Here is a 20,928-nt window from a genome sequence, read left to right as displayed (position 1 = left end):
GAGAGCTAGCCCGTGCCTGCCAGTCCCCTCCTCTCTCCCCTCCATCCTAAAGCCCCAGCTGTGATCACACAAGTCTCCTTGCTGTTCTGCACGTGGCCTGCTTCTCCCCAGGCCTGTCCGTTCCCTCCATCTGCAGTGTCCTTTTCCCTGTCCTCCCTGGGCCAGCTTGCATTGGCCTTCTGGCTCAGCTCAGGTGCCCCTCCTCCAAGATGCCCTCTCTGCCTGCAGCAAGGAGTGCCTCCCCTGTGCTCTGCCAGCTCCCCTGCCTGCCCCACAGCACACCCTTCATCACTTGGCTTCACCTCGGCTCTCTGTCCTCTTCCTGTTCTAATCATGCTGCTGGGGATGGTTCCAGGAGAAGCCAGGAGCTGGAGCAGAGCAGACGTGGGTATTGCTCAGTTGCTGGGAGGAGAGCTGAGGACACCATGTGGATTTCTGGCTTGGGTGGAGGGGTAGATGGTGCCCTTCTGAGAAGCAGAAGAAACCTGGAGTCTTGCTCTCAGAGCTGGGAGCCCTCCGGGGCCTTTGTCTAACCCACAGCCTGTCTTTTTCAGCTTCGAAATGGAGCCCCCTTCACCAGACTCCCGAGTGACAAGCTGAAGGCAGTCATCCCCCCTTTCTTGCCCCCTTCCAGCTTTGAGCTGTGGAGCTCGGACCGGTCCAGGACATGTCACAACGGGAAGGTAGACCCCATGAAGACTGTGCTGCCCCAGAGAGCCAGCAGGGGCCACCCCATGGGCAATGGGAGCACAGACACCGTAAGTCGCCCAGCTGACACACTTTGGTGTGTCACTCACCTCTCACTAAAATAGTGATGTGTTGTAGGCACAAGGTCATCAAACCCACTAATCCATAGGGTTAAAGAAAGCTTTTTTATTTTATTTTCTTAAGTCAATGACACCATTTACCTAACGAAATTCTATAAGGGACTTAGTATGTAAATAGATAACAGTGTCAGAGTGAAGAGAATGAAAGCAGGAACCCCTCTTCTCTGTCCTCTCTCTGGAACCCTGGGGGCTCCAAGGAACACAGTTTGAAGACCTGAGCTAATTCAACCTTCCCTTCAGTAGCTGAGGACCCTGGGACCCAGAGAGGGGAAGTATTTGCTGAAGATCACCTAGGTGGGTAGGCCTGAGACCAAAAATCAGATTCTTGGCTTTTAATCAAGTTCTACACTACGTTGTTGTTCAGGTCCATGACCAAGAGCAAACACTAGGAGGCAACTGTGTGCGATACTGGTGTTTTCTTGCACCCAGAAGGAGCGTGATTCCATCCTCTGGACCACAGTGGTTTCCATCTTTGTGGCCCTCAGTGTCTCTAACACACTGAGGTATCCCTCTTGAGGTGGGAGGTTATCTCCATGTGTAGATGGTCTACCCCGTGGCCAACCAAATGCCCTGCTGCTCTGTGCTCAGTGACTGGAGAAGGTCAGGGCCTCCATCTCTGATATAAAATGGGGCTGAACCCTGTGCTTGCTGCTGCTTCCCTGGGCCATTGTAATATCAAATCTCTACAGAGAAATCAAGAACCTGCCCTGGAGATGGGCAGGGTGGGCTTACATTTGGTCCACAAAGTGGGAGGGGTTGAGTGATCCTGAAAGCAGGGTGACCTGTGGGAATTGATGTCACGGGGGCTCAACCTGAGCTAATGGCCAGGTGGTCAGCAGCTAGAAGTGAGCTCCCACCCTTAGGGGACTCCTAGCAGGCTGAGCACCGGTCAGCAAGGATGTGCAGGCATTGGCTCTGGAGGGCCAGCTGCACTCCAGGCTCCTCCCCGCTGAGATTCCGGTGTCCAGAGGAAGGAACAGCAAACCCTAACCGTAACACCTCCCTTGTACTTGCAGACTCCTGTCAGGCCGGTTAAATTTCCATCTCTCTCCAGAAGCCCAGCCTCTCCTGCCAATTCTGGAAACTTCAACCACTCACCTCATTCCTCAGGTGGCTCCAGTGGGGTAGGGGGCATGAGTAGGCACGGCGGGGAGCTGCATAACCGCTCAGGTGGGTACCCGGGCAGGGCCACTTGGGGAGGTGGGAAGATCCCTTGGGGCTGTGCCCACTCTGCATACAGTTCCAGAAACAATTGCACGCACCTCATCTTCTTGATGTGGCCAAGGGATTTTTTCAGTGACTTCACAATTCTGAGTTTCTTCCCTGTGTTTCCTTGGGGGCTGGAGTGGAGACAGAGGAAATAAAGTCTATAGTACTTTATTTTCTTGGAAAATTTTACAAGAAGTTAGGAGAAAGGTATGGCGTTTCATGGTGTTTAAAATTCTTAAAGATAAAACCTTAGAGAGCTGTCTTTTCTTGAACAGATGAGGAAACTGAAGCTCAGAGTGGACAAGAGATTTGCCCAGGGACATGCAGCAAGTCGGTGATAATTAGGACTCAAACCCGAGTGCCCCAGTTATTTTGACCTTATAGCATACTTTCTTGTCCTCTCCAAGGACATGCAGGATTAACCAAAGCCAGCTTTGCAGGAAAGACACCCCTGCTTTATGCCATTACAAGGAATGCATGTGTCTTGTAGAAAAGCTTTAAGACCAGATAAACCAAAAGGTAATAGTAATGATGATGATGATGATGATGATGATGATGATAATAAAAGGTATAATTTCACCCACTGGACATTATCATTAACATTTTGGTATATGTCTTTGCGAAGTACTTTTATGCATATTGTATTTATGAAAGTGGAATAATTTATAGAGCACTGAGTATGTACCAGGCATACTATCAAACCCTTGAAATGAATTATCTCCTTCAGTCCCCCAACAGCCTGCAAGGATACATTCTCCATTTTACAGATGAGAGAACGGGGGCTCAGGAAAGCTAAATAACTCGGCCAAGGTCACACAGCTGTGAAGCGGCAGAGCCAGGACCTGGACCCAGGCAGGCTGACTTCAGAGGATAGAGTGCTCGGCAGCCTTTTTCCTCTTTGCACACACACATCACCCGATTGTGAACACCTTTTAATGTCCGTACACCTGTATCTACAGCATCTTTTTAATAGCCAAAGAGCAGTCCATTCATATGAGGTATCACACTTTTATACAGCCAGTTCCCTCATCTTGAACACTGAGGCTGTTCTAGATTTTTGCTCTTGTAGATAATAACCACATTAAGTAATGCCTTCCTACCTCCATATTTGCATACTCAGTGACTTGCTTAACATAATAAGTTCCCTCAAATCAGGGGTCAATGAGTTTGCCTGTTTTCAAGGCCTTTGACACATTTTTGCCTTTCAGAATGACTCTTTTTATACATGTAAAATATTTACCGCAGTGCCCGGTAAATGCCCTGTAAATGTTAATTATGAGTGTCCTTCCTCTGGCATCTCTCCGAGCCCTGCCTATTATCACTTTCCTTTTTTCTTTCTAATTACTCGAGGTTGCCAGTAGATTTGGGGGAACTGGGATAGGCAACATGATAGTCAAGAGTTCAAGCAGGGAAGATGACATCCCGGGTGCTAGGAATGAGGAAGTTATTGACACAACTGTGGGAGGAGCTGGGATGTGAAGGTCTGAAAGGGGGAGACAGAGGTGGAGGGAGGAGCCCTGGTGAGGCTGGACAGGTGGAAGGTGCTGCACCCGGGCTGCAGTGGGAATTCAGGGCAGGGTGAGCAGGCACCTATGCCTGCTGGAGGCGGGCTGAGCTGGCTGTGGTGCAGGGAAAAGTGAGGACAAGTTGATTTTGCCAGCACTGCATCCTTCACCACCTCTTACCATGATGCTTTCATCGCACAATGGCCACTGCATCCTGGCCACCTCTGGTACTCCTGCGGAGTCTTCTGACCCAGAATCACATGGGGAGGGATTCTGGGAGATGTGGTTCTGGCTCCTTCAGGTCAGCATAGGGAGTCCATTGCACCGTGACAGTCATTCCCATTCCTCTTTCCGCAGGTGGCAGCATAGACAGTGTCCTGTCCCAGATCGCTGCCCAGAGAAAAAAAGCAGCCGGACTATCTGAGCAGAAGCCCAGCCATCGGTCAAGTCCTATTGGGCCAGCACCTGGGTCCAGCCCTTCTGAACAACTGGTCTCCCCTGCAGGTGGTGGCAGTCCCGGTGGCAAGGTGCTTGTTCTGCTTCTGTCTCCTCCTGTTACACTCATAGGTTCTGTCCTGACCTGGCCCGCATGCTGGGTGAGGGGACTCAAGACAGGCCCCTTCCAGCAGCTGCTCCTGGGTTTTCTGAGAAGGGCTGGACTGTGTGGGTAGTTGCTGAGGTCACGCCCTGTACCCTGGGTCCCCTGCACACATGGTCATCTCCCGCCTGATCTCCAGGGCCTCAGCAGATGCCTCATCCAGCCTCACATTGCACATGTTTGTTCATTGATTAGAGCAAAAAGGTTCAGAGTGTGGGTTCAGGAGCAGACTGCCAGGGTTCAAATCCAAGCTCCACACTTTAGCATTTAGGATGGGGCCTGGCCCCTGGTGAGCCTGTGTGTCAGCTGTGTTGACATTTTTAGCACTACCTTATTCATTCATTTGGAGCTTCTGCTCTGTGCCTGGCACTGCTAGCAGTGAGGATCCCGCAGTGATTTGGGGTTTAGTGATCACTGTCAGGGTGTCACTGTGACACACGCAGTCTCCCCTCAGTGTGGTAAGGGCTGTTGTGGAGAAGGGAGGATGCCCTCCCAGTTTCAGGGCGTCAGTGACATCTAAATGGGGAGCAGAAGGATGAGGAGCCAAATTGAAGGAGCAGGTGTGAGACTGTTTCAGGGTGAGGGGACAGCATCGCAGCACTCCAGAAGCCAGAGTATGCAGAGGGGAGGGGCTGAAGGAAGGCTGGTGAGCAGGACAGAGCCAGGGCCTCACCTGCCTGCTTTGACACCATTCCTCCAATGATGCAGCCCAAGAGCCATCACTGCATTGTTTGCATCTGTGGAGTATGCAATGGGTGAGAGACCCTAAATGCTTCTCTAGAATGGTGCAGTGACGCCCATTTCCTCCTCTGAGAGGACCCCAAATCCAGGCAAAACCCCATTCTTTATCATTTTTTTAGATCTTAAGCTTAAAGTTAGATCACCTGAGAGTCTCATCCTTGGACCTTTGTCCAGAAGTGCCTCCAGAGATTGATATTTTAATGAATGAATGGGAAATAGTCTTCATTTTCTGCTCAGCCACTGTTTGTTACACACTTGTTTGTTATTCAAAGTCCCTTTTGCAATTGGACCTACATAATTCGACTCCTTTTACAATATAGCTCCAGAAAAAGTTTCTCTCCCTATGCATTAGCATATTTTCCATTATATTGAAATTTTCTTGTGTAATAGGATCTATGTAATTAAGTTCCTTTTAGAATTTGGCTCTAGGAAAAATGTCTCTATTGATTCTTGGATACATTTTCTTTCCACAAATAGTATGAATTATATAGTTTTTGTGTTACTCTTTTTGCCTTTGCTGCTAGGAAACTCAGAACTACTCATTAAAGTAAATTTGCTAGTCTGGGCTCTGATATAGTTGTCCTCTGTTGCCTAAAATTTCCTGCTTCTATTTTGATGACCTTATTAGATGTGTTGGATATTTCCTTCCTTTAATTGGTGTTGGAAATAGATAGACATATAAATTATAAATTATATTAACTATTGTCTCACATGAATGCATCTATCATCTATAATCTATATACATGCATATTCTGATGAATGGAAATTGTGTGAAAAGATGCATTCGGGAAATAATAAACTGGGGAAACGATCCAGTTCAATGATCACCTGATAGTCTTAACATAATGATATGCTGTAACCTTCAGGTTTCTGGGCTCCACCCAGCATAATTGAATGAAACTCTCAAGACAGGGTCTGGGGAATCTGTTTTTCCCCCAGAGTGTTGAAGCCATCCCAGCTCAGAGCTCTCAGAAACCACTGCCCTAAATCAGGACACCAGGAGTGGCTTTCTGTCAATGGCTCCAGCAGCAAAATGGAGACATAAAGGGCTTTTCAAAGCTCCCTCAGGAAGCATTAAAAATTAGTATTCAAAATATGATCCTCCTGAATCTGGTTTTTGTACTTTGCTTAAAACAAGCTCTACTGTAATAGTGGAATGTTCACCAGGCATGGCTTCTAGCTTGTTTGTGAATCAGCATGAAGTGAGCCTTAGGACGCACAGAATGGGGGGTTCAGAGCATTTTCCTACACTTCCCAGACCTCAACGCCTACAGGTCCACTGGGTATGTCAGCTTTCTGCTCCCACCCTAAAGTTGGGTGGTTTAAAACAAAAAGCATTTCTTTAGCTCATGAATCTGCAGGTCAGCAGTGTAGTGTAGACTTCACGAGGCAGTTCTTCTGGTCTGGGGGATCAATTGCATGTCTGGCTATTGGCTGGGTTAACCAGGACAACTGGGCCATGTGTGTCTACAAGCTGGGACATGTTCTCCTGAAGCCATGAGTTGAAATACAATCAAGTTGTTTAAGCAAATCAGCACACCCAGTGCAGGAGAACAGAGAGTTATGTAGCAAAAGGTATCGATCCAGGGAATAGTGGACATGGGGCCATTAATGTAATCAGTCTCCTATATTGAGGACATAGAGAATAGTTCAGATATTTCAGAGCACCTTAAATCTTATATTCACCTGCCCCCTTCCCCATAGTGCTGCCCACAGATCCAGAGTGTCATGTTTCTTTGCTGTTGGCTGGGGTAGATCTGTTTTATAGACATACACTAATTAAGGACTTTTAGGGAAAAACAAGATACTTAGCTCAAAATATCTTCCCCCAAATATTTATTATGAAGGGAAAAGAGTAACTTCACAATGGGAAAACTTGACAGACACCATCTTAACTAAGTAATGAAGGTTAACATCATCAGTAATAAGATACTGAGACTTTGTGCCTCCTGGTATGACATGCTAAGAATGACATGTCCATCACATCTGTGGTCATTGACCCAAAAACCCATGAGCAAATCTAATTATGAGAAAACATAAGAGAAACCCAATTTGAGGGACAGTCTACAAATACCTGACCAGGACTCTTCAAAAGTGTCATGGTCATGAAAGATAAGGCAAAACTGAAGATCTGTCTGTCACAGATTGGAGGAGATTAAGACGTGACAAGTCTATGCAACGTGGGAAGCTGGACCAGATCCTGGTTGAGAATGAGGGCATTAGTGGAACAAGCGGTGAAATGAAATCTGAATAAAGTCTGTAGTTTAGTGTGTCCCAGTGTTAATTTCTTCATTTCGATAATTGTACTATGGTTATATAAGATGTTAACATCAGGGGAAGCTGGCTGAGGGATACACAGAACTCTCTGTTTTCGGAATTCTTCTGTAAATCAAAATATTTCCAAATAAAAAAGTGTTTTTAAAACTAAATGGTACACACACACAGGGACAGTGTGTCCTTTGGTGAAGGACATCAAGAGCAGAAAGGGGTTTCGTGTGTATATAAGCCACACTTTCATCTTAGAACTGGGTTAACTGAGAGGTAGGGGACTTGGCCAAGGACCTGATGCTAGTAGAGGCAGGACTAGTCTCTGAATTTCCTGACTTCATGGGCCGCTTTTTCCATCCCACCGCTCAGCTTCAGGGCAGGATTCTCCTGTAACTGTTCTAGTAATAATACTGTCTTTGCTTTCATGTGTTTTTTTAAAATAGATTTCATAGTCCTGGTTAGATATCCTGTTGAATGTTCTCTGTTGTATGTCTGTTTTAATCATTTCACCTTCCAGGTGATAGCTATGTATTTGTCTTAATCTTTTGTGCAGAAACTGGAGATGAGCAAAAGGCCTCCGTCTGGAACTTCCACTACCTCCAAAAGTACCTCCCCCACCCTTACCCCCTCCCCTTCGCCCAAAGGCCATGCGGCCGAGTCCTCGGTGTCCTCCTCTTCGTCCCACCGGCAGTCCAAGAGCAGTGGGGGCTCTAGCAGCGGCACCATCACCGATGAGGGTGAGTCCCCCGAGGTCCTGAACCCCACCCTTTTCTTCACCATGGTGACCTGGCAGGTGCCTTTCATTGCTATAGTCATCCTAGGTCAGGCTTATTTGTTACAAATAAACAAACAACACTGGCCCCTCCCCTTCCCTGATTCTACCTTGTATTTTTGTCTTCACTGTGCTTAAGGTATGGTAAGCTACCTCCTAGTTTTTGAATGTAGTAAGTTTTGTTTATATACACAAACACATGCCAGTAGAAATGTTTCTCCAACAGCAGTTAGGGACCATTCCCTGAACCTTGTATAAATCACAATTCTTTCGGTTGCAAGTGGTGGAATCTCCACTCAATTGCTTTAAGCAAAAACAAAAACAAAACCTCATCATTTGTTGGTTCATATAATGGATGTGTCTAGGGTGTGCTTCAGGCATGTCTGGATCCAGGTGCTTTGGGAGATTTCTCTCCATATCTCAGGTAGGCTCTCTCTGAGTGGTGACAAGGTTGTCCCCAAGCAGCTTTAGGCTTACTTCCTCTTCCTACTAACTTAGCAACCCCAGCAGAAAGAGTGCTGACTTCTCAATAGATCCAACAAAACCCCAAGCGTAAAGGTCACTGGCCTGCTGTGGCTATATTTATCACAACTTGTGTCATCCTTGACTACCTCTGGGTCCATGGGGGTGAATGTGCTGATTGGCCAGGCCCAGGTCTTGTGTCTGCCTTTGGAGCCAGGGTTGGAGTCTGCACTGCCTACACGGTCTGGATTGGAAGTGAGAGAGAAGTGGCTCCTCACAGGAAAATTGAAGTGCTGTTTCCAGAAAGAGGAGGAGGATGGATGCTGGGCAAGCAAAAGCTGTAGACGTCCACTGCAACCAGGACTTGGGACCTGCACGCAGGAATTGAAGCCTCTCCCGTGGGGGTGATGAGGGAAAGAAGGAGTGGATGGCAGGGCAGGCGAGGAGGCCCAGCAGTGAGGCCCCAGGAAAGATAAAGGGAGATGAAGAGAAGAAGGTCATCTATTAAAACTGCCCTGGAAGTGGGGATGGGGAAGGAGGGAGCAGAGCTTCCGTGAGAGATGGGGGCCCAGGCAGGTGCAAATCAAGGAGTATAAATCAGAGGGGTGGAAAGTCTCAGTGTGCATATGGGCCTCACCAATGCATTTGCAGGTCCCTCACTGCGGCTGCTGGGAGGTCGTACTGAGCAGGTTCTGCCCAGCAAGTGATAAGTCAAAATCAGCTGCATAGGCTCTAGTCTGTCCTGAGTTGATAAATGCATGCTGCTGTTGGCATCCTCTTTATTGTTTTGTGATATCTAGTGCAATCATTTATAAAAGCTTCAGATTTCACTAGCAAGCCCATTCCTCCCTGTGTTTTCTAGGTGGAATCTTTAAGTTCCCCATTCATGAATTCTCCCACCTCAGAGGCTTCCAGGAGTTGAAACCCCTAATGATTCAATTAGGTATTTGTACCTCACCTTTTTCCAAAACAGTTGAGACAGTGGACATGTGTATGCATTGTCCATGCCCACTCTTTTCCCCTTTTATTCATTATTTAAAAGGTTTGCAGAGCCCTAGTTGGGATGAAAAAAGAGGAGGACTTGACAGCGAATTCTTTTTGGGTTAATTTCTCTTTCTTAGAAAGCTCAGTTTTTCCTTCTGGGGTTTGTGGGTCCTGAGGCAGTGAGACCCTTGTCCTGTGGGCATTAGATTGTCGCAGAATAGATGCTGAAATCCATCGAGAAACAGATATTCTTTATATTTTTGTGGGAAATGTGTGGTCCCAATCAAGGGCTGCATGCAAGCCTTTGCTGCCCGTCTTTCCATCTGTGTCCCTCTCTCTGGACTCCTATTGGAAGTCGCCTTCTCACTCTCACATTCATCTCATTAAGACTTCTAGGCAGGCACTTCATGTGCTGGGTGGTAGGATAACTCACAATCAGGCAGGGGAGTCAGATGCATTCAGTGGAATGTCATGAAATGATTGAAACACAAGATGTGAGCAGCAAAGTGCAAAGTGTCGTAGCAGGCTTCGCCAGAGTGAGCATTCAGCCAGGCCACAAGGCTGAGAAGAAATGAGGCAGTTGTGGGCCGGAGCTGAGTGTTAACTTTACAGGAGATGTATGAGCTGGTGATTAAACACAGCTATTAAAAGTCAAATTACGACAATAATATATATATGTAAATATATATATAAAAGAAGATGAAAAAGGAAAAAAATTACATGAATTTATAATCAGATAAATTACATTAAGTATAAAGGCATTGGTATTTAAAACAAAAATTTTTTGCCTTTTTTTAGTGTGTTTTCGTAATGTCTATGCTCTTGAGGTTATTTACATCTTGTTTATCTATATGGTGGGAATCCTATATAATAAAAGGCTAATATGCAAATTGACCGAACGGCAGAGCAACCACACACTGACCACAAGGGGGCAGACGCTCAATGCAGGAGCTTCCCCCTGGTGGTCAGTGCACTCCCACAGGGGGAGCACTGCTCAGCCAGAAGCCGGGCTCACAGCTGGCGAGCACAGCGGCGGTGGCTGGAGCCTCTCCCACCTCCGCGGCAGCACTAAGGATGTCCTACTGATGGCTTGGGCCCGCTCCCAAGCCATCAGTCAGACATCCTCTGAGGGCTCCCGGACTGCTAAAGGGTGCAGGCCAGGCTGAGGGACCCCCCCGACAAGTGCACGAATTTTTCGCATCTGGCCTCTAGTATTATATAATGATGCATTAATCCTGTATTTCTCTTCCCAGTTCCATTTTCAGGAACATTACATTGGTAGGTTGAAATCAGCTATGATGGGTGTATTTTACACCATGAAAATCAACAAACACCACCAGTCAGGGCTTAGTTTGTTGCTTTATAGCTCACCTAGACGTGATCTAGTCCGTGGGAGTCAATGTTAACTATGCAGGTTAAACTTAAAAGTGTCATGTCTGGTACTGATATACTGTGAATAGCACAAGAAATTGAGAAAATATTCTTCCAGGATTTGAAAATGGTTATCTAATTAGCAAAGTTTGCTCACATGAAGTTCTAACCTACTAGTATGTCTTCATTGTTTCATTTCATCTTACATATCACATAAAAGGAACAATTAACCAGCCTTTATGTTGGAAATATGTTACGCTCACTAGCTATAGGTACAAGAATTCAGTGAGACACCTGAAATGCAATGAAAACAGTTGCTATATGGAATTTATAATAAAGAATATTGCATAACCTATTATCCTATGTAAATTGTGCATTACACATTCTTTATGTCAGTAAACTCTGCAGTAAACTTATGTACCTACACACATGAATACGTTTCCCCTGAGAGGCAGTTGTTAACCATTTACCAGCACACCACTGTGGAGGGAGACTGCATGTGGAGGGAACAGCAGGAGCAAAGGTTTTGGTGTCATGAAACTACAGTGGATTATGTCTGAGTTGGGACTCAATTCATCGCATACATCCTAGCTCAATAGCCGCTCTTCTGTGAAAGATCTCCAGTTCCTTCGGCTGGGTCAGCTGTCCTCTCTGTCCCCAGACCCCCTTGTTTGTGCCCTTCACTCATCACCAATGGGAGAAGTGGCAGAGCGGGGTGAATAGTATAGACCTGGTAGCTAGAGCTTGGGTTTGAGTCCCTGTGGACTAGCTGTATGACCTACCCAGGATATGGCACCTAACCTTTCTGTGCCTTACTTAATCATCTGTAAGTGGGAAAGTAATAGGATCTACCTCATGGGGTTTTGTAAAGAGCAAATGGGTCATCCATGTACCAGGTGCCTGATGGTGAGCAATGTGCATCAGTTGTTACCTCTTCTTTATGTCTTCCCAGCCACACTGAGCTCCTTCATAGCAGGAACCTTTCCATGCTGGCATTCCCAGCACATAGTAGACACATTGGTAGCCACTGTTGAATGAGTGAATAAAAGAAGGAACTCAGGCCTTCTAACCTCCAGTTCACTCTTCTGTGAACTGCACCCACTGCCCCAGGACCTTTGCACTTACTGTTCCCCCTGCCTGCTGCTCTTCCCTTGACAACTGCAGACCTTCATTTAGTGCTCAAAGGACACCTTATAAAAGAAGCCTTTCCTGACCACCCTCTATAAAACAGCATCCTAAGCCATCAGTCGGATATCCCCTGAGGGCTCCTGGACTGCTAGAGGGCGCAGGCCGGGCGCAGGCCGGGCTGAGGCCGCCCCCCCCCCCCACCCAAGTGCACGAATTTTGTGCATCGGGCATCTAGTATTATATAATGATGCATTACTCCTGTATATCTCTTCCCAGTTCCACTTTCAGGGACATTACATTGGAAGGTTGAAATCGGCTATGATGGGTGTATTTTACATGCTGTTCTGTTCCTCCTTTGTCAGCCTGCTTGTTGTCTATTTGGTCCCTATTGAGTCCTCAATGCCTAGTCTGATAAATACTTATTGAATGTGTGAATAAATATTTCTTCAAGCCCCCTGATGCTGGTCTTGTTTTCTTTCTCTACTCTCCCTACTCTGATATCTCGATACCCAAAATATTCTGTTTTCCTCTAGTCTCTGCCCCTCTGGCTCTGCTGCTCCACTGAGATGTGACCTTCTTACTGGAAGCCCACAGCCTCTGCACACCTGAGCCTAACCCCGACTCTGGTCTCAACCGCACCTGCTTCTTCTTTTAAGTTCTTTCTCTGACTAGCTGGGGACTTGCTGGCATTAGGGTTCACTGCAGGTGCAGAGACCAGCAGTCAAGAAATCATAACTAAAAACTGTTCTTGGACAGAAGGCGGAGTTTTAGTCCCAGCAGCTAGAATGCCAGGAACTTGATGGTTGCAGCCATTGGAGAGTCAATAAAAGTTTGAAGTTCACTCTTTTGATACATTTATCAAATTTTAAAATGGTGTTTTTTTCACATCTTTCCCTCTTGAAGATGAACTGACTGGAATCCTTAAGAAATTGTCACTTGAGAAATACCAGCCCATTTTTGAGGAGCAAGAGGTAAGGATGTTCTTTTTGAATGTCAATTTAAATCTTGCTGTTAAAAAAATTTGTCTAAATATGTGGGTTTTCATTTTGCCAGCCTTGATCTTTTTCTCTGAGACAGCTGAGGAAATAGAATTCGTGTTCAGCACATTTAGTTCAGTTCATTACAGTGAGATCCTGGGGACCTTATGGCTTGTTTTGTTGTAATAAAGTTTGTAATTTTGAGCACTGCTCTCTCTCTCATCAAGTTTGAGTCTGTCCGCACACTTGTCAAAGGGGATTGACTGAGTCAGAGGCAAAACCTAATGATTCTGTGCTAAGCGTCTGGATATAGAGTCTGTGTTCATCTAAGAGAGTTCCTATTTGCTTCAAAGCACTCACAGTCACATATTTAAAATATTACTGTCCTGTAGTTTGGTAGTTTCTCAAAATGTTAAACATAGAGTTACTGTCTAACCCCACAAAGGTATACACCCAAGAGAAATGAAAACACATGTCCAAACAAAAACTTGTACACAAATGTCCATAGCAGCATTATCATCGTAGCCAAAAGGTGGAAACAACCCGAATGCCCGTTGCTTGATGAATGGATAAATAAAATGTGTAAACTCTGTACAACAGACTGTAACTTGGTCATAAAAAAGGAATGAAGCACTGACACATACTACAACAAGGATGAACCTTGAAAGCATGACACATTGATAAGTGAAGGAAGCCAGACACAAATGGCCACATGTTGTATGATTCTATTTATATGAAATGTCCAGATTAGGCAAATCTGTAGAGACAGAGAGATGCGTGGTTGCCAGGGAATATGGGGAGGAGAGATTGGGGAGTGATTTCTAATGGGCAGGAAAATGTTCTAAAATTGAGTGTGGTGATGGTTACACAACTCTGTACTAAAAACCTTTGAATTGTACACTTTAAATGGGAGAACTGAATGGTAGATGAATTTTATCTCAATAAGCTATTAAAATATTTCCTCTTTTGGCCAAATAAAATTCCTCTGTGGCCTACAAGCCACCAGGGTGTAATCACTGGTTTAGAATATTCTGGTGCTCAGCTTAGTACATGGAACTGTCATAAATATAGTAGCAATCAGGAGAATCAGTCCTTGTCCCCAACAAGCTCAAGATGCAATTAAGGAGTTTGTATTTTCTTTCAAGAAACAGACTGGGGTGCTGTGGCTTTCTTCCTTGGTTTGCTTTTCTGCCCTATCCAGTCTGTCCTTCCTGCCTCCTTGGAGTTTTCCATTTGAGCAGGGATTTTTATGGTCAACAAGAAAGTCTTTCCTGTTTGCTGATGGCTGCCTACTCTTGTTTTATATATTCCCTGCCTTCTGAGGAGCTGGCCACAGGGGACTGGATGTGGCGTCTCTGCCACACGTCTGGGATGGGGGGCAGAGGGGAGTGAGTGTCCTGCCGGTCCAGGGCAGGTGGTTTCAGTCAAAACCATGGCACTCTTTCATGCCTGAGTTGTAAAGTCCCAGAGGAGCTAATCGTCAGAGAGATAGGAGATGCCTGCATCTCAGAGAGAGCTTGGGATTGGATAAGGGAGTAGACCTTTTCCCACCAACTCAAACCTGGGTCAAAATTTTTTTCTTAAACCAGGGACAGTACAGTGACTGTTAAAAGAGAGGAGGAAAGATGGGGTGGAAGGTATTTCTCCTGGAGCTGAGGCTCAGGCCGGAATGACAGAAAGGTTAGGATTTCTCCCGTAGAAACCAAGGGTTGTACGGCTTTGGGATGCCCTTACTCTGAGCCCTTCTCCACCTCCATTCTCTGTGCTTTTCTTATTGCTTCTGCTTGTTTATTTTCTCTATCTTTCCACAGTCTGCGTCTCTCTTGTCCTCTGGGGGGAAGCATGGTGAGTACTTCCACTTACCCTTACTTTCTGTGCAGAAGCCAATATTGTTAAAAGTCCCGCAAAACTGGGATTTACTTTCTAACAGCAGGACTTGGACATTGACCACTCTAGCCACCCAGATTACTGCCTCGGAGGCTTTTCTTACTTGTTCCATCTTCAGGATTTTCCAGAGTTCACCTGTCCTGAAAATCCCAGGGCTAGAGTTCAGGAGAGTTAGTTCTTACTGATATTTTCAACTAAACTTTCAGCATAAAGTCAGGAATTAGAAATAGTAAGTCATAATTAATTCACTACTAATAAGCATCAATAGCTCATAATCATGATATTTCCATCGTGGTTGGGAACAGAGGTGTGGCACCAGGCGGATGGTAGCGAATCCCCCACTTTCTTCCCAGGTGGATATGGAAGCGTTCCTCACCCTCACTGACGGCGACTTGAAGGAGCTGGGTATTAAGACAGATGGATCCAGGCAGCAGATTCTGGCAGCAATTTCTGAACTGAATGCAGGCAAGGTATTGTTCTCAACCTTCTTTATTTTTTCTTCCTGTTTTGAACAGCTCAGAGCTTTACTAGGATTCTAGGCCCTCCGTGTTTCCAAGGATCTTCGGGGTCTAATTTTATCTCCGGCATATTTGACAGAGGCTGGCTCCGCTTGCATGCATCTCATGACCAGGTGCTCACTGCCTCCGAGTGTGATCTGTTCCTTTTCCAGATCTCTCTTCCCATAAGGTTGATTCTCTTGAGATTCAGGTAAAATAGTCCCTCCAGTAATTTGAACCTAAAGGGCTGGGAAATGCCCTCGAGAGCACACTGGAAGCAGAGACAATGATTAAGACATGCCCTGCTGTCAGGCCGACCTGTGTTTGAATCACTACACCTGCACTCACTCCCTGTGCTACCCTGGGCAAGTCAGGTACCTCTCTGAGCCAGGCTTTCCTTGTCTGTAAGGCGGGAATGATGGCATTGATGCCAGGACTAAAATGCTTAGAGCCCCTGGCACACAGCAACCCATCAATCCCTGTTGCTATTGTTGGCATCCTGCATTTTTGTCTAATGTTAAATTTCACCTTTAAAGTTAAAGATTAGCAATGCCTCCTTCTCACTCAAAGGCACACTTGTGCAAAACACAAACAAACAAAAAAAAAACACAAAAAGCAAATCACACCCACTTTGCAGATATTAGTCGGGCAGTCATGTTTCAGTAGCATCTGGCTATTGACATGCCTTTGCCTTCTGCATTTTTCCCTAATGTGGGCTGTGTTTATCTGTCTCTCATTCCAACAACAATGTACAGTACTTGCTTATCTGTTGCTTTTTCACACTTGGCCTAACGGCTCCCCATTTGTTGCACTATAGTGCCTCGTCTGGGATTTTGCTGTTACAACTACTGTAGTAGACATCTCTGCCTCTTGTTCTGCTGTGGTTTAGTTCCTCAGGCTGTGTTCCATGATACGAGGTTATGTCAGAGAGCATGATTGGTTTTATGGTTCTTTCTCCATATTGCCAGGTATGCACAGAAGTATTGACCAGACTTGTAGCACCAATAGCAAATAAATATTCAGGCAGCACTTTGTCATTCATAAGCCGCATTGCATACGCTTCCTCAGTTAATTGGCTTAGTCACCCTGTGGCCTTCAGAGATGTGAGCCAAGGAGAGGATGGAGGTGGGGAAAGCCACATGTGGGCCAGTAAAGGAAGGACAGAAAAAGTCCTAGATGTAGAACATTTTAGCCTAAATTTAAAAAAAAAGAAAAAAAGAAGAATATTAACTAAAAACCTGGCTCAGCCATAAAAATAATCAGCAAAGCACTGTGGACCCTCAGCCTGTAAGCCATGTAACTTCTGTGCAAACCCACTCTAATATTCAGGCTGCTCTATGTATGTGAGTGAGCTTATTAGTTAGTTTCAAGTAGTTTATATGTTGGAGAAGGTTACCCAGAAACGATGACCTGAGTTTCACCTTTGATTGGTCTTAAGCCATTGATTGCTTTTTTCTTTTCATTCCCACTTTCTGTGATTATCAAAGCAGGACATACTCATTTTACTAAATTTGCACAGTGACCAAAAAGGTGAATTTTTAAAGAAATCACAGTCCATCCACCCGGAGGCCAAGACTGTTCACATTTGAGAAGATTACTCTGCAGTGTTCTGTGCCAAATGTTTGTCTTTATGTGGCTGAGATACATATATTTTTTTTACATCCTACTTTCTTTGTTTAACATTAAACATGCAGTTACCTATGCCATTAACTCTTTTTAATATATTTGCATGGATCTACCAAAATTACTATTTTTAAATTCCTACTTGTTGGATGTAGATATCCAAACTTTCTCTAGTGCTGCAGGGGGCAACTTTGTGTTTACGGCTTTCTAATTATCTGCTCAGAATAGATGTCTAAAAGTGGAATTACAGAGTCAGAGAGTCTAATTCAAGGTATATGTTACCTTTTCTTGAATTACTTTCCAGAAAGAGCCAGTGAACATCCCCACCAGCTGTGGGTATGAGTTTGGTATGTTGTTTAATTTTTATTAATTTGATAGGCCAAAAAGTGTGCCTCATTTTAATTTGCATTTCTTTAACTATTAGATAGACAAAACACTTTTTCTACTTTTAATGGCTATTTGCTTTTTTTCTTTTGAGAATTATCAGGCAGGTCCTTTGAAACTCAGGGGTTTTTAAGGGCAGTTATCATCATCATCTTTAATCAGTTGTGGATGCAGGAATGATTATGGTTTTCATCATCCACGGTTCCCTCCTAAGGTTAGGAGGCAGAGAAAGCTGGAACCCTGTCTCGCTCTGACCTCGTTTCTCAGGCAATTAAGGCTGAGGTGGTGTTTAGTAATGGCATCGCTGTCACCCCTCCTGTTTATTTTTTCGTCTTCTGCAGTTTGCATAGTGTCACCTCATTCATTATCTCAGGTTGAGCCTCATCACAGCCCCGGCATGCGACATTATCCCATTTTATAGCATGGACACTCAGCAGTGGGGGGAAGAGGTGCATCATGCCTTAGGATGCCCCCACCAGTGAGCGTAGAGTAGGGACTCAGGATCCTCCACCCCCACACCTGCTTTTCTGTCCTCTGCCCTGCAGCCTTCAGGTTTGTGTTGATGGAGTCCTGGTGGCATTTTCCCAGCTTATTTAAAATGACCTGGAAGAACTAACTGAAGGGAGACTCCCACTGCCCTGTCAGGTGTCAGGGGCGCCACGTCAGCACTGGAGATCTCCACCTGGGAGTCTGGAGAGGGACCCCTCTGGATGTGGGGAGTTCATGAAATGAGAGAGTTTGGTGTCTACGCTCATTTAATGGACTTTTATTCTTTTTTATTCTTAACAGAGAATAATATGCCAGAGATTACTCATTTGTAATTTGCTTTACATTTTAACCACATTTATTTATTTTTCTTGTTTTCTAAATATTTATTTTTTTATTTAAAAAATATATGTTTAAGCCACGCTGCTACCTTTTGAGGATAGGAACTGTAGGCTTCTGCTGCTTACACAGGGTTTGATGTCAGCAGCAACCATTTAAGGTACTATTATTATCCCTGTTTTATAAATGAGGAAACCAAGGCCCAGAGAGACAAAATACTTTGCTCAAGGCCACAAAGCTAGTAAATGCAGAGATGGGATTTGAACCCAGGCTGTTTGATTCTAGTCTCTAGTCTTAACCTCTGTGTATTGCTGCCTCTTGGCCAGGAATTCAGTGGAGATGTTCTCTAGGCTTAAAGAAACATTTACATCCCCTCCTTTTCTATCTCAAACTGTGTGTGTAAGGGGGCAGGAAGGGGAGATCTTGCAGGGATGGGGTGAATCACTGTGAATAGGAATCTGACATCCTTTGGGCAAGGAGGAGTAAGGCTGTTCAAACTCTCACGCTGTAGCAGCAATAAGTCTGGCTCCCACTGAATCCCCCGGAAATCCAAGGGCTGGAAGATCATACAAAGCAAAGCAGGGGAGGAGATCTCCCTTCCATGCTGTGTGACCCGGGCAAGTGAGTCCTGCTTCCAGGGCTCTGCTGTCCATGCTCGTCCCGGGAATTGGACTCCTGTGTCTCGGGGCCTCTCCAGTCTTTGGTATGCTGTGATGGTGGGTGCTGGGGGAGAGTCTGACTCAGAGTGTCTTATTAAACTTGGTACTCTGTCAATTATTTCCCCAAGACACCCATAGGTTCTTCAAGTATGAGTTGAACATTAACAACACTGTGTCAATTGAATTAATGGTTAAAAGATTTAACAAGACTTTCTGTGTCTGTTTTCCATTTCCTCCACAGGGACGTGAGAGACAGATTTTACAGGAAACCATTCACAACTTCCATTCTTCCTTTGAGAGCAGTGCCAGCAACACCAGGGCGCCTGGAAACAATCCCTGTACATGATCCTCCTTCCTGTGGTCACCAGCGTGAGCTTTCTGAATCTCAATACTGCCTCCACACAGCCAGTGTACCAGCCACCCTCAACTCTTCCCGGTTCCTGAAACACTCCGTGCCTTGTCATACCACTGTGCCTTAGTCATGTTGTTCCCTCTGCCTGGAACACCCATCTTCCCCTGCTCTGCTGTGGTAGTTGATGAAGCTTGTTGCTGTAAAAAACTCCAACACATTAGAGACTTAGTCTCACTTACAGTCTAGTATGGCAGCTTGGCAGGTGGTTTCATACAGTGATTCGGGGGCCCAGCTTCTTTCATCTGTGGCTGTGCCTTCCCAGGGGCCTCAGAGTCTTTTCTGGCTGGCAGAAGGGGAAAAGGATGGTGAAGGTGAAGGCACAGCCATTTCTTACTGCCTGCTCTTAACTGCCCACGTTCCATTGGCTCCTCCTACTCCCATTCACCAGTGGTCACCAGTAGTCACATGGCCATACCTGGATGCAAAGGACACTGGGAAATGTAGTCTTTGTTCAGGGAGTGGCTTCACAGCAACAACTCCTTCCTGAGGAATCACATGTTTTCGTAGATTAGCCTTTTCTGCTACATCTTCCTTTAAAACTTCTAACTTGTTCCCCACACTTAGACTCATCTATCAGATGAAGCCTTTTCTAACCCCTCCAGTCACTGGGGTCCCTGACTGCTTTGTACAGAACTCTGCTTTAGTACTTCACTGCACCTACTGCATACAACATGCAACAGGATGTGTGTGTTGAATGCGCTTCTCTTTATTGCAAAGGCAGCCTTTTATGCTGGAAAATGGAGGAGGCTCATTGTGTGAACTTGAGAGATCCCTTAGCTTTCTGGCCCTCAGTTTCCTCATCTGTGGTCAGGCAAGATTATGCTCTGATACTCCACATCACTCATCCCAGGTCACTGTGGGACGTTCTGCACTTCAAGTGAGAGCAGAAGACCTTAATATATTACATTGTGGAAGGACTTCGGTGCTCACATCTTCTAGGCAAAGAAGCAGAGAATTTGGAATGTTTTCTAGACTCTGTTAGTGCTATGTTTCTCAGAAGGGCATTGACTCATGTAGTTTTTCTACCATGTTATGATAGAGGGCTTTGAATTTAAATCCAATAGCTTTCTGTACTGTTTTCAAGTGAGTAATTCATTCGGCCAACACTTGCTGCATTTATGTCATTTGCTGGGTGCTGGGGGTACAGAGACGAGCTAGAGCCAGTCTCCACCCTTGCGCCCTCAACAAGCAAGAGATGTGAATGGGAAATCCAATCCCAACCTTAAAGGACAGCACAGCACAATGGAGTTGAAAGAGTTTGTGCTCTGGACTAAGGTTCAGAGTTCAGATCCAGCCCTGTGGCTGGCCAGCTGTGTAGCCAGAGATGGGTTACTTAGCCTCTTCATTGGAGCTTAGAGCAGAGTACATAAAGTACTTGGTCTGCAGGATGTATTCTAGATATGGTAACCTTCACAGAATTCTGATCTTTATCATGAGCTCTGCAGGGCACATGCTGGCTCCTTGCGAGGCCTCTCATCTCTCCTTCCCCCAGCCATGAATGCCCATTTCTGCTCCATTGGCTTTCAGAAGTGGTCATTACTGCATTTCCCAGAGCCTGATCATGTTCTCCCTCTGCCTGTCAGTCCAGTGGGTGCTGTTGGTTCTTCGTCCTCCCATCCTCCTACCTGCTGAAGCTAACTTTCCACATGACTGGAGAGAAAGGGTTTCATTTTAGCCATCACTGACAAATGTCTTTATAATTGTTCCCCACATGCCAGCCTCCTTTAAGGAGACACGGTCATTGGGCACCATTGTGTGCAGCAGCTTGACCTCAGTGTCATTCATCCTGTCACCCTGGA

The 20,928-nt window shown here is 45.5% G+C and overlaps 1 protein-coding gene across 1 annotated transcript in view; it reads left to right on the top strand.

Annotated features, from left to right (window-relative positions):
* Positions 1-20,509, top strand: part of ANKS6 (ankyrin repeat and sterile alpha motif domain containing 6) — a 39,958-nt gene extending 19,449 nt beyond the window's left edge. Inside the window, exons 9-15 of the mRNA XM_008142138.3 lie at positions 555-758; positions 1,844-1,997; positions 3,899-4,068; positions 7,702-7,885; positions 12,769-12,836; positions 15,083-15,199; positions 18,959-20,509. Of these exons, the coding sequence (XP_008140360.2) occupies positions 555-758; positions 1,844-1,997; positions 3,899-4,068; positions 7,702-7,885; positions 12,769-12,836; positions 15,083-15,199; positions 18,959-19,063 (1,002 nt within the window). The 3' untranslated portion in view covers positions 19,064-20,509. The remainder of the gene's footprint in view (positions 1-554; positions 759-1,843; positions 1,998-3,898; positions 4,069-7,701; positions 7,886-12,768; positions 12,837-15,082; positions 15,200-18,958) is intronic.
* Positions 20,510-20,928: the final 419 nt, after the last annotated feature.

Source organism: Eptesicus fuscus, chromosome 15 (assembly GCF_027574615.1).
Source record: "Eptesicus fuscus isolate TK198812 chromosome 15, DD_ASM_mEF_20220401, whole genome shotgun sequence".
Taxonomy (NCBI): domain Eukaryota; kingdom Metazoa; phylum Chordata; class Mammalia; order Chiroptera; family Vespertilionidae; genus Eptesicus; species Eptesicus fuscus.
The sequence above is the reverse complement of the archived record's forward strand: the minus strand, read 5'-3'. Positions and strand labels throughout refer to the sequence as shown.